Below are 18,040 nucleotides of genomic sequence, written 5' to 3' on the forward strand. Positions count from 1 at the left end.
GTGTGATGATTCACAGTGTGGTGGGAAGCACTCCCTCATGTATGATGTCTAATCTTTTGAGCATGCTTTAACAGCTGCCACTTTATCTGTTTCAAATGAGCTCATAAAAAACATTGCAGTATTAATAATAATAATAATGGCTGGGTAACCATAGCAACGTCCATAATTGACCTCCATGTTGCTGTTTTTTATCAAAAGGATAATGTTGGGCAGTGACAGGCAATGCATTTTACCCCTAGGATATAGTAGTACTGTATATATGAGAGTGTAGTAGTAAGTCCGAAAAAGTATAGTATTCTTTGGGTATAACTGTATGAACTGTATGTATGCGTGGGTATAACTGTATGAAAGTAGAGTGCATACGAGTAGAATGGGCGAATGAACCGGCCTTATGAGCTGGCTCTCGGAAGTGAACTTTCATATTTTATCTGTGAGGACTCGGGTCGAAAAAAGGTTGTTTGGACTTACCCGGACCCCTTCTCCTGCTTCTCTGTGTTGGTCACTGAGCATGTAAAGGCTGTCTTTTGTCAGCAAGAGAGAAGCTTGGCCCAACTTGAACGTAATGATTGACATTTTAGAGCTGACTAGCCTGAAAGTCGGATCGGAAAGGGCTTATCATATTACCCCTAGGCCGAAAGTGGTGGACAAAACATTTTTCCACTTGCGAAAGGCTTGCTCGCTTCAGAGTTGTAGGACCTTTCCCAATTAAACTACACAACATATTTTCTTTGGCGACTCCGTCCCTTCAAGTTTAACAGCTGTTGGTGTGATCGATTTGTGAAACTGGTGATGTTTTTCAAGGCCCTCTAGCAAGCATTCAGATAACAGATAGGAATCTGATTAGCTAAACCAACAGCTATTTTGAAGTTTGATTTGTGTGAAGGTCTCCAGGATTCTGAGGCTGGCAACAACCAACGGCTAAAATGTGAAGGATAGAAAGCCCTGGCACCATCAACTCAAAATCTGATTGGTTAGAACAACTATATCAACACTTATTTTATCGCCTCGAGGCCTGCATAACTGATTACGAAGGCCTGCAGGTAGATTTCTGACCCTGGAAACAAGTAACGTTGTCAAAGTGATGCTTAAATAAGAGAGCACACATCTGGGGGACAGGTCAACCAGGGAAAAGCAACAAAAGGAAGCTGACAGACAATTTGGAATTATTTGATAGGCATTGGACAGATATAATGAACATCAAATGATTCAGATATTTTCTAGATGAGCAGAAAATACTTTGCAAGCTGGGACGGCCCCCTTGCTGTGTTAGGGGTATGTGGAGTTGAGAAGCAGAAAGTACAAAATGTTTTCACAAAAGTGTCACATTTTTCTTCTTTGGTGAATTCACGCGGGCATTTCAGTTTCGACCTTGCTTTTTCTTCTTATCTTATACAGAACATTTCAGGCCGCTACCTAATCAACATGTTGAGATGTGTGCCGCTATGTTGATCCATTGGCTGCCGTCATCAGCATTCATCATTTTTAAAGTGTGACCTTCACAAGTTTGTACAAGCACTTTTCAAGGGGAAAGTACAGAGAGGGACAGGCTTCGGTAGTGACAGAATGTAACTGCGTTACGTGACTAGGATAAAAAAAATAATGTTATTGTATTCACAACAGCTGAGTGGTTAGCGTGCCCGCGCCCAGTTCTGAGGTCATGGGTCAAATCCAGCTACCAACCTTCCTGTGCGGAGTTTGCATGTTCTCCCCGTGATTGCATGGGTTTCCTCCGGGCACTCCGGTTTCCTCCCACATTCCAAAAAACATGCAATTTCAGGTGAATTGGCCGGTCCAAATTGTCCCTAGGTGTGAATGAGCGAGTGAGTTGTCTGTCCCCGTGTGCCCTGCGATTGGCTGGCAACCAGTTCAGGGTGTCCCCTGCCCACTGCCCGATGATTGCTGGGATGGGCTCCAGCACCCCAAGGACCCTACTGTAGGTAAGCAGTGCAGATAATGAATGCATTCTATTAGAATAGAATAGAATCTATCTTTATTGTCATTGTTACAACATGGGTTATATTGTGACAACAAAATTGGACATATTACAGTTACAGTAAAAGACGTAATCAAATTACAGGTATATTTATTCAGAATAGGGATTACTTTGCAGGTTTACAATTCTATTCAAAGTTCTATTCACAAATACAGAATGCGCCGCTAGATGAATTGTCATAATTCATCATCATTTCAATCATTGGTACTCGAGAGATGGAGAAAGAGAGAGATAAGAGAGAGATAAGGCTTAAACACCACATGCGTGTGGACCATAGTGACGTCCGTATCGTAGTACTGTATTTTACTTCTTCTTTCATGTAGCACTCATTTTGTTGAACTGAAAGGAGCTTGCTGTTTCAATCCTGGAACTGCTAATATGCGTACGTCAGGGGAATTTAGTAAATTTAATTGATTATCTTCTTTTTGTATTTTGCATTTCATTGAAGTGAAAAATCCCCGATGTGATCATTGTACTAATTTGATATTAATGTGAACTGAAACCGAGCATATCTTGTCTGCCACATGAAAGAGACGGTTTTATTTTGGCTTTATATGATACTACGCAGTTACATTTTAGCTATTGTTTGTACAACTACAATCAACTACCTAACTTGGTCCATTTCTCTTACAATGTTTCATTTATTTCTATCACAATGTTAGTAATAACCTTTTTAAGATGTATATTTTTGACTTTGATTAGCATTTGTGATATTGGTGTAATCCAAAAGTTATCGAAAGTAATCAAGTAACATTACTGCAGAGGTGGCAAACCCGGTCCTGGAGGTGATGCAAATTTTCAGCTTGTTAGCAAGCTGTGTAGGAGCTTGATAATGATCCAGCTGATCGGGATCACCCGTATTAAACCAGAGAAACTCCAAGAACGTGCAGGAAATGTGGCTCTTGAGGACCAGGTTGGCCACCCCTGCATTATTGTAATATTATGGTATTTGGATAACATTTTTCAACGGGTAACTAGGAACCGTATCGGATCGATTTTTTTGAATAACCCTTCCAACCCATGAAAGGGGTTTTGCTCAAGTGTGAAATTAAGGTTTGTAAAAATATAACAATGAATAAAAAGCGTTACTCCACTGCCTTTGGATTAAACATTGGCACAGCTTTCAAACAGAAGACAAATATTTGGTTAGAATCTTAGATTGATCGAAAAAGTAATCAGTTGAATGTGTTTTTGTTGTTTTGGGATTGAGTTTATTTTCACTGATTTCAATTTTATGTGTTTTTTTGACCAATTGAAGTTCTATATTTTCTTTTTGTGTTGCTGTGTTGTGGCTTTGTTCGTGTTTTGGGGTTGGATTTGACTATAGCACAGCTTCTTAACAGAAGACAAAGATTAGGTGGGAATATTAGATTGTACAAAAGAGAAATTAGAAATCTTGGATTGCCTGAGGTAATTTTTGTACGGAAGGAAACCAATCTCTTTGGTTAGCTGTGTGTATTGTAGCATATTTTGTGTTTTGGGGTTGGATTCGACCCAAGCAAAAGTTTTGAAGTAGACAAAGATGAGGGGACGAATCTCGGATTGTTTCAGATATATTAGTTGAAAATGTGTTTTGTGATTCTTTGGATTCTTTTAACCACTTTTTTTTCTTTACCAGGAAGGGATACAAACTTTTTCGTTTGTTTGGAAAATAAAACAACACTTTTTTTGGTTGACGAGGTGAGTATTTGATCACAGGGCACAATATCCTGCAGATTATGAAAAATCTGAGAAAATCATGTTTGGTTCAGTGTTTCTGACGTTGATGCCGACTCATGGCTATGGAGGTCGATTTTAAAACCACATACTCTCCCACACATGGAGCAGGCATGTCCTGATGTTTGAGGGAGGTTGACCTCTGAGCATCTGTTAGTGGGCTTTAGAGAACATCAACGGTTTCACAAACTATGATTAGCTAGGGGGTGGTAAATGAAGTAAGACAAAAAGAAGGTAGATAAAAAATTTCATTTCCGCTCCTTTGTCGACTTTTTCAGGCCTAAATCGAATAAAAACGCCTGCCAAAAATACAGCAGGACAGGCTGGGCTTTCAGTATTAATTTTGATGGCAATAAAAAAAGAACTTCTTTATTGAGCTGAAACGCACGGGATCTGTTCGAAACACTAATTGAAATCTTCAAGAGGAAACAAAGGAGATTGTGATTTTACGAAAGGTAATTATTGATACTATTGTGTCACAGCTGTAGCTGCAGTAAAGGTTTTATAGCCCCCAAAATAAGGGTTGAGATTCATTCAGCCTATTGAAGGCCTAGGTCTGAAATGCAAGGCCTGCACTGACTTTGACCAAGTAAAGTAAATGGCAAAACAAGACAAGACTACATAGTCGGGTTGCATTGGAACCAGGGATCTTTATGACATCATTGACCTTCAAACGCAGCCCTGCTTTGACATCACAATCAAATAGCTGCCATAGTCATCAATACCGGTGCAACAGGGGGCTTTTGGTTATACAGCAACCCATCAATCAAAAAGATGAAGCAGCTGCCTTTACCTGTCCACAAATTCCACTATTCAGCATTTTCACAGATTCTGATGGAAATTATATACAGTTCAGGATGTTGAAGTCCAGGTTAGGGAACTGTATTTGAGGATTTCGTCATTGAACTCGGAAAAGCACATCGCAAATACAGGTTGTCGGGCTTCCAGTGATAAAGTCTCTTCCCGTCAGTCGGAAATACCACTCAGCTAATACCTTTGTGTCTTCTGATGTATCCTCGAGAATATACAAGTATGTCGCCATGCGATGAATGCAGCCCTGATCCATCAGTTAGGCAGAATCAGTCAGACACATTGAGGGTAATCAAAAGGAGCGAGAATTCAATTAGTGCTATTGATATGCTGAGGCACGTCTCCAAAGATCAGGCGGCAGTTGGAGCCCCACCTCGCCCGCTACCATGTACACAGTGCAATAAAACATCCATGTAAGCAAAGCAACGAAATGGAACTAAATGGCGGGCCGAAATGGGAGGAATTACCGTAAATTCCGGACTACAGAGTACCCCTGATTAAAAGCCACATGCTCAAATTTAAGAACAAAACTCAATTTTGTCTATGCACCAGCACACTGAGTTTTAAACCACAGGCTTAAAACAGCCATAGCAATTCATGTCTATTTCTTACATTTCAAGCCCGGCGAACACCTGGTCCTAGGGGTAAGATCTAAAGCCTGAGCTCAGCCCAAGATTTTGGTTGGGCCTAAAATGTCGATCATTATGTTCGGGTTCCAGTTTCTCCATTACCTTTTTTTAATCATTCACTGGTCATTGTTCTATTATTTTTCTTTGTGGAGGATCTGCATAAAGGATTCCATCCCCCTCCAGAACTGAGCACTTGGCTTCGTCTCCTCAGACCCAGTGAAGCGTGAGTGCTGGAAAGGGTAGTAGTCGGCTAAACGGCCAAAATACCCCAACCTCCGCCTGTGTCCTCACAAATAAAAGAAGATATTTGGTATTTGATAAGATATTGGTTTGCTTCAGGCTCCCTCAAATACAAATAATTGGTCAAGTTCAGGGTGGTTCAGGCTTTAATACCTGCTGGTCTGGTTGGCTGGATTTATTTTTAAGGCCCGATCTTACTGCGTGGGGAATTTGTGCTGCTCTGGCTGCAGAACGCCAACAAGGCCATACTCCGCAGAACTGACACTGTTTTAGGATCATCTGACTATTCAAGATGGTGATTCAGGGCAACCATACTGTGGAGAATAGTGCCAGATTGCAACCCAGATGTGTTTTCTGTGATGTAGTAATTGTTGATTAGTGCTGTGAAAGACCAAATTGCATTCGCTTGACATTGTTCCCTAAGAAATAAAGGGCACTCCAGCGACCTTATGATGTCGCCTTTGGAGTGGAAAGAGAAGTGTAGCGTTTGTAATAGGCAACTTCCACCGCTGTACAATTCGGATGTATAAATTGAGGACTTGATTTGTGGGTGGAAATGTTGAAATACCATGAGTGTGCTCTTGTCATGTATTATTTCATTATTTGTTATGTATAAAATAATGTTGGGAAAAAAAATGGACTAATTTCTCTTGAAGCGCGTCTTAAATGTTTCCAGACGTGGTGTTTTGTATTTAAAGCACAAGCGTTGTGAAAAGAGCAGCTCGCCATTTTCCTTGATGCCGCCACAGATAAATAAATAAATAAATACATCTATAAATAAGCCACATTGTGTTCAAAGCTGCAATTTTCAAAATGTAAAAAAAAGTAGCGGCTTGTTGTCCGGAATTTATGGTAAATATTCAATATGATACAGTATCATACAAGAGCTTCACATCTTCAAAACAAACTTGTCAGTCATTGTGAGGCGTCCTTTTGTCTCAATCTGCATTTTTTAAATCTCTGTGCTTGGACAACGGTCACTACTTATACTACGGTTGCCGTAGAAACAGATGAAAGGATGCTCACATCTGTGAGGAAAGGTTAGGGGGGTCAAACACCAAAGGGGGGCAGAGACCGGCCGGGGTCGAGAGTCAAGGAGGGAAAGAGGCGAATGTTCTTTGCAAACATGAAGGTCATTCGTTTCTTTTCAATGCGTTTCTCGTACGTATATTACAACAAATCGTTCGTGGAATCCTCGCCGGCGGCGAGAACAGTGGCTGACAGTTTGGCACGGAGAGATAAAACACATTTTTCGCTACCTCTATCACCCCACAGTTAAATGCATTCATCCAGAGGTTTTCCTCGAAGGCTTGCGGCGAGGACAGCACCTTTGGAATTAAGTGGAATTATCCACGTTCCACTGTTGATTTGCAGAGCTGAAACTGAAACTTGCAAACCCGGAAGGCGTCGTCGTGGACATGTAAACTTGAAATGAACACGACCGTTCAAAAGCTTGTACTTTTCGAATGAGTTGTCCAATTATATTGTTGTTTTGCCTATATGAATCTCTTCCTTTTGTCGGCCAGTCTCAAGACTTTTTCGCCACCCTGCACGGAAGGCCAGAATCTCGGGATTGCCTCTTCTCCATGGATGTTGACACTGGTGTTTTTAGGGTACTATTTAACCAAGCTGCTCGTTGAGAACATGTAAGGCATCTCTTTCTCAAACTGGAGAATTTAATGTAATTGTCCTCTTGCTTGGTTATGACTTCTACTTCTCTTTCTACTCTGGTTAGAGCCTGTTTGTGCTGTTCTCTGAAGTGCGTAGTACACACCAGATCTTCAGTTTCAGGGCAATTACTCACATGGAATAGCCTTCATTTCTTAGACAAAGAACATACCTTCAAACATTCTCTTTATCTGGCTAATTTGAAAATGTAATCGCACCCACAAACGTGATGCTCCTGATATTTGACTAAGTCAAAGGTCAATTTTATGGCCTATTTAACCAGCTAAACTATTTTTAGACGTTAACATCATAGAAGTAGCAAACCCAATGCACACTCGACTGCCGGTTTCATGTAATGGGCCTCTAAACACGTAAAAGGATATTACATAAAAAAGGGCATTTTCAGCTAAAATATTCATTTACCATGTTAACAATCCATGGAGTGTATTTGTAATTAGTTTAATGCTGTCTTTCTTGATAAAAACTGTATTTTTCTTTCAAAAATAAGGACATTTTTAAGTGACTCCAAACTTTTGAACGGTAGTGTAGCTTGAAAGCTCATCAAGTATAATCAGAAGCACCTTGTTTGGGGAAATAGAGCCCGACCTGACTCGGGCCAATCATGCCGTCCTCAGCAAAATAAATAGGACTACACGCGTCTTCCCTGGGAATCCTTTCCATGTATTTCTTAAGAGTCACAAAGTGCTTGGTAACTGGCGGGCTTCTCGATTCACCATTGTCCTGAGTCACGGTGAATTCTTTCTGCTGGACCAGAGTAGTGCAAGCGGCAGGGGCGGAGATTTAGGTGGTGGGCGGTGCCTAAAAGCCCTCCGCCCCTCGGCCTGGGCCTGCCGCCATCGCAGGAGCTCTCGCAGGGCACTGCCCGAATCCCCGTTGGAAAGACGCAGCCTCTGGAACGCCTGCAAAAAAACGGGGACCATATTTAAGTCAGAATTAAAGCCAGTGGAACCTCTAGAACAGTGTTTCTCAACTGGTGGGTCTGGACCCAAAAGTGGGTCGCTTGCTCTTTTTTAGTTGGTCGCGGGCCTTGGCAAACTAGTACCAAGAATAAACAACAGTGGGTCAATTTTACTCCTTAATAATTATATAGCAATAATGCCCTTTGCTATCTCCACTTCCTATTCAGTCGGTCGGCGGCGGCCTAATCGTGTTTGCCAACATTTCATTTTATTTTGATTTTGTTGGTTCTAATTTCTTATTATACTGACAGGTAAAGTAAATGGTATAAGAATGTTGTATTTTTAGCTTTTTACTAGTATATTAAACTTTATTATCTACATAATTAAATAATTAGTAATGCTTGTAAATATTGTGGATATAATTTCCTTTTAGTATGTGGCTTTTTTTAAAACAGTTTTAGCAAATATGCGATGTAGGCCCATATGCAAGTATATCTGGTATGTTTTGTTTTTTAAAATGTCTTACATTTCTTCATTTTCCTCAAGTTGAGGTTTTTGAATTTTTCCTTGCCCTCATGTTGGTTTCAGATCAGGGGATGGTGTAATAATAGTCTGAAATAATAGTCTGTGCAATAACCTCTGCAGCCCTTTGAGACTCTTTATGATTAAGGGATATACAAATAAAAAATGACTTGACTTGACTTGACTTAAATGGTGAGTCTATTTAACTGTTTTTGCTCTAAACTGCACAGTCCTTTCCATCAATGGATTTGAGAGGTGGGAAATTGTTTTTGATCTGGGTCGTGGCCTATGGAATGGTGGGTCCTGAAGTCAGGCCATTTGAGAAACAATTTAGGACTGGAACATACATTTATGCTAGACATTTCAATAGAAGCGTAGCATGGTAAAATGAATCAGTTTAAGAAGAACATCGTAGTAGGGCTAATTTAAAAGGAACCACAAAATTGTCCTTTTGCAGGAGTTTAGAGGTATTACTTTAATCATTGCTCCTTCATTCTCTCCTCCCGCACTTTTCCAACCATTACAAATTTCTTGTCACCCATTAGCATGAAATTTGGACAACTTCCTGCAATAGACAATAGACAGGATCCCATGCCACTCTGGATGAGAAACACTGGACAAGAGGATCTTAAAAAGTGGAGACATTTTCGCAGTTTGAAGCAAATTGTAGCATGGATAGCAAGCAGATGAGTGTTGTTGGTGAGGACACAAAATCAAATAAATGAAGATTAAAAAAAAGGCCAAGAACGTTTCATACTCTCATCAGGCCGCTATTCCAGACCGAACAGCATTACTGAAAACCAGAATATGACTCTCCGTCGTGTCGGAACAACGACAGAGATGAATCCATGGTCGGAACGGTGCTATCATTCCGGAGATGAGCTGGGAAACCCCCCTTCCTTGGATTAAAAGCTCCGGTAACATCTCTTTTACATCTCCAAGATGTATCACCTCGAAAGGGATCATCCAGCAAAACATCTGTCATCTGCCAGTGTGCGTGCAGGTAAATCAATCCGGGACAGGAATTCCAATCCGCCTCCGTCAGTAATTCCAGGAGCGGGACTGAGCATGGCTGATCCATACCAGGACAGGGCATGGAGGTTACATTTTATAGATGACATCACATTACAGCTTTTGTCGTATAATTGAACAGCGACCTTACGTGATAATTCGGTTTAGCTGTGCAATCTAATCCAGCTCTGACTGTTTTTGACCTTTTGCATTGTATTGCTGTCGTGCATTACGATATATGGTTGTATAAAATTATAGTTGATGGTTCCAGCCACTGTTAGATCCAAACAGAAATTTGACTTGATTTAATTGTGTCTCAATTGCTCAAATCAAATACTGGTTGTAAATCTGTACGCAAAAACAGTTCTGCTATGACAGGGGGATGTCCTTAAAGTTAGGCGCTCTTTTCAATATGTTGGTAGGTGTTTTTCTTTCTCTTTCTAGCCATTTGTTTCTCTTTCTCTCTCCCTCTCTCTCTCTCACTCTCTCTCTCTCTCTCTCTCCCTCTCTCTTTTCGTTTTCTCTCTCTTTCTTTTTTAGCTCCATGTCTTTCTTTTTATTTTCTTCATCTCCTTGTCTCTCTCTTTTTCCGTCTCCCTCTCTTTCTCTCTATCTCTCTATTTATTTTAGTCTTTCTAAATGTATCTATTTTGCTTTGTCTTCCAAGTTTTCACTTTATCTTTCTCTCACTTTCTCTCTCTTTGCCTTCCTTCCTTCTTTCCTTCCTTCCTTCCTTCCTTCCTTCCTTCCTTCCTTCCTTCCTTCCTTCCTTCCTTCCTTCCTTCCTTCCTTCCTTCCTTCCTTCCTTCCTTCCTTCCTTCCTTCCTTCCTTCCTTCCTTCCTTCCTTCCTTCCTTCCTTCCTTCCTTACTTCCCTCCTTCCCTCCTTCCTCTCTCTTTATCTTTATCTCTCGTCATGCCTCTTTCTCTTTATCTCTCTCTCTTTCCCTATTTCTTATTTTATTTTTCTTGCTTCTTTCTTTCTCTCTAATTTACTAGTCTGGCCCCTGCGAGAGTCTTCCTTTTACAATGTGCCTCTCAACTCTGATGCAGAGTGAGGCACGCAATTCTCTTGCCTCCTGGCAGAGGGCGGTATTGAGACCATTGATTCTGATTTAATGCCCAATTTATTCCCCCCAAATTAGTATCAGTGATAATATTAGCAAGCTAACAATTTAAGCCATCCAGAGATATTTTCTTGATGCATCGATTTTTTGTCATAGTAAAGGATTGCCTGTCTATTGACGATTTTATTCAAAAGAAACAGCGTTCGGACTTCATTCATAAGTTAAGACGACAAAAGCTTTTGCAAAGCTGTCTGTCCTTCATCCGACACTAACCTCACCGCACATCACTGCTACAATTAAATCTAAAACCTGTGTCTCATTGAAATACGAGTTTGACAAAAAATAAAATGCTTAAAAATAGCAGTCTCATTTCTATCTAACACGATAAGCGTGATAATAACCCCGTGGAAAATGTAATCCTTCATCCTTGTACTGCTGTGATTTACTCTATTGGCGTCTCAACAGTTTTGAGTGGGTCGAAAAATCATCCAAAATTTTAAGCCCTAAACTTTTGAGTGGTTCAGCAGGGATTATTACACTACTTGAAGTTCTGCGTGAGAGCGAGCAAGTCAGCCAGAGGGCGAGAGAGGGAGGGAGAGAGAAAGAATTTGATAAAGGCGGCATGCCTCAAAGTTCCTGCCCCTGTTTTACCCAAAAAGTCTGGGTCAGACTGCGCACAAAGCGGTCACGTTCTTCCACTCCACATTAGGAAAACAAGGACTTTGTGGACTTTTTGCATTGGAGGGTTCTCCTGTTCAAACAGAGAGGGCTATCAAAAGTGGGTGACCAGCAGGCCACAGTGAAGGCCTCTATTGTGGAATACTTCTGGAGATAAGAACGACTAGGTTAACAAATTTGAAGTAGTATGAAAAGAAACAGTTTTTCTGGAATCAGAGGTTAATTAGAGCAGTGGTTCTCAACTGATTTGACAGGACCCTCCATTCCACCCTTGTGACAAGTTGCCACCCAAAAAAAAGAAAATCTAATTCAAATATAAAAGATTTGAATCAGATTTGAATTAGAACATTTTGAAGCAGAGATAGGAAAATATTTTCACCTTGAAACATATTGCAGAGTCACAGAACCAGCAGGCTGAAGAACAGTTTCTTCCATCAGGCTGTCAGGATTCTGAACTCTCTGCCTGCCCTACCCCCTCCCATTCTCTGCCTTCTGCCAAATCAATGCAAAACTGTTCTACTTAGATTTTGGCTATACTCTGCAGATTTTTTAATTAGAAACCTTATAAATTTTCAATTATTTAATGCATTCTCTTTTTTTACACTTTTACTCTATTCGTCATTTGTATTGTATCTTATTATGTCTTAATTATTGGATGTTTGGAAACAAACAAAATTAAGTAATTTCATCTGTGCTGTATGTTGTGCATATAGCATATTTGATGATGAAGTTGCAAGTTGGAAGTACCATACATACTTGCATATAAAGGTGCTTTAAAATAGCTTCATCATAAAACAATTATGTACCCAAAATATTTATAAACATTAATGATTGTTTGATTATGTAGATAGTAAAGGTTAATATACTGATAAAAAGCTAATTTATGTGTGTGTATATATATATATATATATATATATATATATATATATATATATATATATATATATATATATATATATATATATATATATATATATATATATATATATATATATATATACCACCAACCTTCCAGTCGCGATTCAATTGTCAATTGCAGACATTCATACATCGTTTTTATATTTTGCCTTTATTTTTTTCCACTCGATTGTTGCTGTCACTGTTTTTTATTTCTGTTATCTGTCTCAAACACTGTTGGGGCGCCAAATGCCTGAACAGGAGGAAAAGACCAAGGAGGCATCATCGCCATCTACTGTTAAGGAGTGTAACTGACCCTCTGTTTTGTTTCTGTCTTAGCATTGTTTTGCGAAGGCAAAGGCGACCCACAGAAAATGGGTCCCAACCCACTCTTGGGGCCTGAACCACCAGTTGAGAAACACTAAATTAGAGGTCGCAATTTGTATCCAGAAGAAGTGCTCACATATTCTCGCGTGAGAAAAGAAATGTGATGATTGAGGACTTTTAGTGAGGGACTTCCTCCCTCTCTCTAAAAAAATGGACTCAACACTGAAGATGACATTCCCAAGAGCGCTTGGATCACAATTAGGGCTGCAACAAACAATCCATTTAACAATCTCTTTCCATAACTTTCTCGAAAAACATAACTAATCCGATGAGCTAAAATGTTTTTACTTTATTCAATTTATTTTTAAAAAAAAGGAACATTTCAATATAAATTTGGAGAAATAAACTAAATTGATTGCAAATTGATCACAAACTTGGTCTATATAGTTTTGCAAAATCTTCAAAAACCTTCCTTTTTATTATCTCAAAAAAATCAGGCCGAAATAATCTCATTCCCAAAAAATCTCTTCTAAAAATAAACTCCAAATAGCCAATAGTTTTTAAAATAAATGGTCCTATATTGAGAAATATAATATGAAAAAACAAATATTAATTACTGAAAAGTTAAAATTCCACATGACTTGAAAAAGTATCCAGCCGATTAATTGGTGATTAGAATGGTTGGCCTTTGATTTGATAATCGCTTGGTTGTTGCATCTCCAGTCACAATGGATTTGATGGAAACATTGCCACAAATCGTGTTTCTGGTATAACTTACCACATCCCCAACTGTGGCTTCTCGAGAGCCCCTGATTACCGCCCCCGCCCCCGCGCCCTCATCCATTAGAGGGCGGCCCCAGCTCCAAATGGAGAAAAATTGAGATGACCCCTCTGGAAAATAGAGGAATAAAAAAAAAAAAGTAATAACAATCTGCGGTTATATGGACATATTGACAAAGTGATCAGAGATCTCGCTAATGCTCTTCAGGGGTTTTAATCAGACGTGTGACTGGACCTCCAGTTATGTGTCGCACTGATTTATGATGTTACTGGTGAACCTTGAACTTGGGTGCTCCGCCAGGCGGTTGAGGTTGACTACCACCAACAACGGAGCAGCTGGAAAGTGTCCACTTTTGAAGACAATGTGGTACAAGTGTCAAGCTCACTAAATGTACACAAGCATGGTTGCTTCATATAATTATTAAAGGTATTCCCAAATCATTAAAGAAGCAAAATGTGAAAAAATGTTTTTTATTAGTGGGACCGGATCCAAGCGCATACACACGCGTCAAATTAAGAAGTTTTAAGGGGAAATAGAGATTTAACGCAAGGCGCTTCGAAGAGGAAGGGAATAAGAATCTAATAACAGAATGAAAAGTACATACAAAAACAAGGCTGGTATAATTTCAAAGTCTTACAAAAGCAGCGAGGCGTGGCGAGCTTTCTTGAGGGCGCTATGGATGAGCAAAACATCAGGCAATCCCAGAAAGAAAGTCCGTCACCGCTGTCCTTAAATGCACACACACTAGAGTTCTCATGAGCCCAATCAGTCATTAAGTTGCCATGGCGCACAGGAACCTCAAAATAATAGTACAGAAACACCTTGCTGATTCGCGCTTCGGTTATCGCTAGTTCGCTGGCTCGCAGTTTTTTAATTGAATTCATTTGTTTTCAATGTCACTGATAACAACTACATTTGGGAGAGTTGTATTTTATTAATCGCAGAGACCTGGCCCATTCCGGGGATACCCTATGCCAATGTGCAGCTAACCCGCCTTTCTCTAAATCGCTTTCTTCCACTGTTAGAAGAAGCCGTTCAATTTGTTGTACTTTTGTATTATTACAATAAATACCATTCAATAAACTGCAATTGGTGTTTTGTGTTTTTATTTTTTGAACTATAGTTATAATTTCTGTTAAAGTCGTATACTCTTACTCGATAAAGACATCATCTCGAGGTAAGTTTGACCGTTGGGGTTTTATATGAAGCGGGGTTCTGCCCTATATTGACCGCGAAAACCTAGATAATATTGTACATAGTTTTTACACATTTCTTTGGTATATTCCAATTATTTTCCAAAATCATGTATTTTGAAGCCAGCATGTCTCGTTCATCCTGAGCTGTGAATTCATCAGAGGAACAACCCCATTCTTGTAAGGCCGTTGCCATGTTCTATGTGTTAATTATTTGAAAAGGTCAGTGTTTTAAGGGAAGTTTGGGTGTTTTTTGTTGAGAATTCTCAAGCTTTGTGTCGCAGGTGGATGCAGTAATGATACAACAAAATACGAGCAGTCAAAAAGGGGCTAACCAGAAAAATAACGCATGGAGAGCCGCCAGCAGGGATAACCAGGACCGATCAAGAAAGGCAGCTGCAGCCTCGGCGGAAAAAACACGAGGCTGGATGATCAAAAAACACGCAGTTAGCATCCAGACTAACTGGGAACTAACAACAGAAATTGGCAATGGCTGTGGTGAGAAACGCGTACCAGGGCAGTAATAAATCAGGGGACATGGCAATCTTGCGGTAACGGTGGGAAGACAACGAGCGCCAACCAGGAGCAACAAAACAGGAAAACCCTCAGCAGCCACAACGCTAACAGGGAGCTATCTTGGACAAAATTATACCAACAACAACACACTCGGCAAAAAAATAAAAAGGCATGATCGCCTACCTAAAAGGATACGAAGGAATAGAGGGAATGCACTATGTAACAGAAGCAGGTAAACTTACCCTATGCAGCTTTTGGAGGTCGAAGCGCGCACTTCCGACAAAACACTTGGGGCCCTTAGCAACAATTCCTATTTCCTCCAAGCAGAAATATGCGGTATGTAATCACAGTTCACTACAATCGCTGTCTGTTTCGGAGATGCCTTACATGTTGTGTTAATGGGATTTGCCATTGTTCCTCCGATGATGTCACAGCGACTTTGCGCCTTGAAATATCTTACAACATAATTGCATAATTGTAAGAAGGAACTCGACATGTTCTGTGCCTGATTGAAAAAAATCTGTTTGGGAATACCTTTAAGACTCTGTAAGCTCATTGAGTAAGTCTCAGTGGCAGTCCCTGGGTTTTAAATAGTTGTTTTAGTTACGCTATCATTATCACATAACGAAGTCGAGTGGTATTGTGTGTGTGTTAAATTCAGCTTTGCAACGCAACACCTCAACCCGGAGGAAACGAAAGCTCGCACGTCACGGGTGGCAAACGTTGCCCCGGGGAGGCCGTTTCCTCCCAATGTAAATAAAAACAAAAACAGCTGCAACAAAAAACGCCATCCTTCAAATTTAGACAGCACTCATGCTGCTAGTGTGGAAGTATGGCGATCGGGCCGTGTGTGGAAATATATGAATAAAAAAATACCTGCAAATACTGTATATGCCACAATATAAATGTGAATATAATATAAACAAAAAACACATATATAAATCGCACCATACCTAAATGTATGATGTACAGCTCATTTATTTATCGATTTATGTATTTTGTCATATATTTTTTCATGTTTTTGGAGTGTATTTTGTTGTGATATTGTCATGTATTTGGTCATGTATTTTGTTACAACAAAGTATTATTCAAATGAAGAAGCAGCCCAGTTGTCTGAGCTTTAGCTTTCGGGTGACCAGTGATAAAGACAGGCATTGCAGTCGATCGGTGCAGTGACAAAACACATGACAATAAATAGAGAGTAAAAAAGAGAATAAAAAAAACACAGTATCAAATAAATGACAAAATATATTAAAAAAATGCAGAAATATATAAAAGGTAATTTCATATATAGTGGTACCTCTTCTTATGAATGTCTCTACATACGAAAGCATCAGGTTGCGAAGTATCTGAACGAGATAATATTGGCCCTGGTTACGAAGATTGCCTCTAGTTACGAAGTCAAAAATATAGCACTCTACACGCTCCTATTCACCACACCCAGAGTTTCCGGAATGTAAATTAATTGGCTGTTGCTTTAAATCGGCTTGGCAACCAGTGCGCATGCGTGCTCCCAGCATGCTCTTTGTGTCACTATCACAGTTCAGAGTTCACAGACACGGAGGAGGAGGGTTTTTGGCAGGACACAGCAATCATTCAATCAGCCCAAAGTAAAGACATTTTAGCAAAATTCCATGAAGTCTCGGAATTTGTAAAGGGAATCAACCAGAGAAGGTGTTGACAAGCTGGGCTATTACTACTTCTGCCTTGCAGAAGTCATTGGATCGGTTTTTCAATACACACGAGGCAAAAAAGTATATATATATATTTTTTATAATTTCCTTTATTTATTTATTTTTACATTATGTACCTCTCGTTCTATGTTTATTGTTCGGTAATCTATGTTTAACATGTATTCGTTTAATGTTCTGATGCTCTTATATGACTTATTAAAACAATATCACACTGTACTTTTCCAGGGCTTGGAACAGAATAGTGCATTAATAATACAAAATGCGTCTCTACTTACAAGGTTTTCAGGTTACAAAGCTATTCCCAGAACACATTAAATTTGTAAGTAGAGGTAGCACTGTATTTAGAATTTTGTGATTTATTGATGTGCTCATTTATTTATATAGAATAGATTAGTGGGTATTTATTTAATTATAAATCTTTAACTACCCACTGCGGGATTGTCCCTCCATATGAAATAAAATAATTGTTTACAACATAAACTATCAACAGTCGTAAAGTCACAAGTGCAAATCTAGCGGAATAAGGATGACTGCCCTTTACCTAATAATACATGCTGCAAGTTTAAGTGAGCGAGTGTGTTTGTTGGTTACCTGCGTATGGTGGCTATCCAAGTGCCTCTGCAGAGAGGACGTGGACATGTTTGACTTGACGTGACCGTCGTCCTCGAGTGAAACTGAACACAGACATAAATGAGGCAATTTTAGAAGTTAGAAGTAGACATCATCAATAGTATTATTATTCAATTTCAGCTGCATATCTTCACTTATGTCCTGGGGGTGCTATGGCAGGGGACACCATGGATTGCTGGCCAGCCAATGGCGGGGCACGCAGAGGAAATCTTTCACTCACATGTTCAGTCATAGGGACAATTTTGACAAGTGAATAACCTTCCAAGCATGTTTTTGGGTTCTTTGCCCGGAGAAAAGCCACTCAAAAATGTGGGGAGACATTTATACTCCACAGAGGGAGGCTAGTAGCTGGAATTGAACCCCAATCCTCTGAACTGTGAGGCAGATGAGCTAACCGTTCATATACTATGCCCTTTCTAATTACTACTAATATACCGGATTTATCACCCAGTGTGCCTCATATACTGCAAAACACAGTGAATACGATTCAAATGCATACAACAGTGTTTTCCGAAGAATTCTGTGAGACCCTGGTGGGACAGTCTCGAGGGGTCCAGGGTCATGGTGCCCCGGAATTTTTTTTACCTATGTTTTAAATGTTACTGACTTACTGCCAGATACGTAGCATAAATACAAACCATGATGTGAATTTATATAATTAGAACTTTCAAAGGTATATGATTAATTCAAATATCATTACATTTTAATGGTTCAGGTTTTTGAGACACTAATGGGACCAGTTAAACCCT

The 18,040-nt window shown here is 39.7% G+C and overlaps 1 protein-coding gene across 4 annotated transcripts in view; it reads right to left on the reverse strand.

Moving 5' to 3' along the window:
• Positions 1 to 4,339: 4,339 nt before the first annotated feature.
• The window catches only part of myo16 (myosin XVI), a 208,090-nt gene continuing 194,389 nt past the window's right edge, over positions 4,340 to 18,040 (reverse strand). For 3 of the 4 annotated variants that reach the window (XM_088352519.1, XM_088352518.1, XM_088352517.1), the window contains exons 34-35: positions 17,253 to 17,335; positions 4,340 to 7,976 (exon numbers count right to left, since the gene is read on the reverse strand). In XM_088352519.1, coding sequence (XP_088208645.1) covers positions 7,803 to 7,976; positions 17,253 to 17,335 — 257 coding nt within the window. In that variant the 3' untranslated portion in view covers positions 4,340 to 7,802. Of the gene's footprint in view, positions 7,977 to 13,255; positions 13,369 to 17,252; positions 17,336 to 18,040 lie in introns of all 4 variants that reach the window. The other variant, XR_015852658.1, reaches the window with a different exon arrangement.

Source organism: Urocampus carinirostris, chromosome 14 (assembly GCF_059441175.1).
Source record: "Urocampus carinirostris isolate Australia breed hairy pipefish chromosome 14, RoL_Ucar_1.0, whole genome shotgun sequence".
Lineage (NCBI taxonomy): Eukaryota > Metazoa > Chordata > Actinopteri > Syngnathiformes > Syngnathidae > Urocampus > Urocampus carinirostris.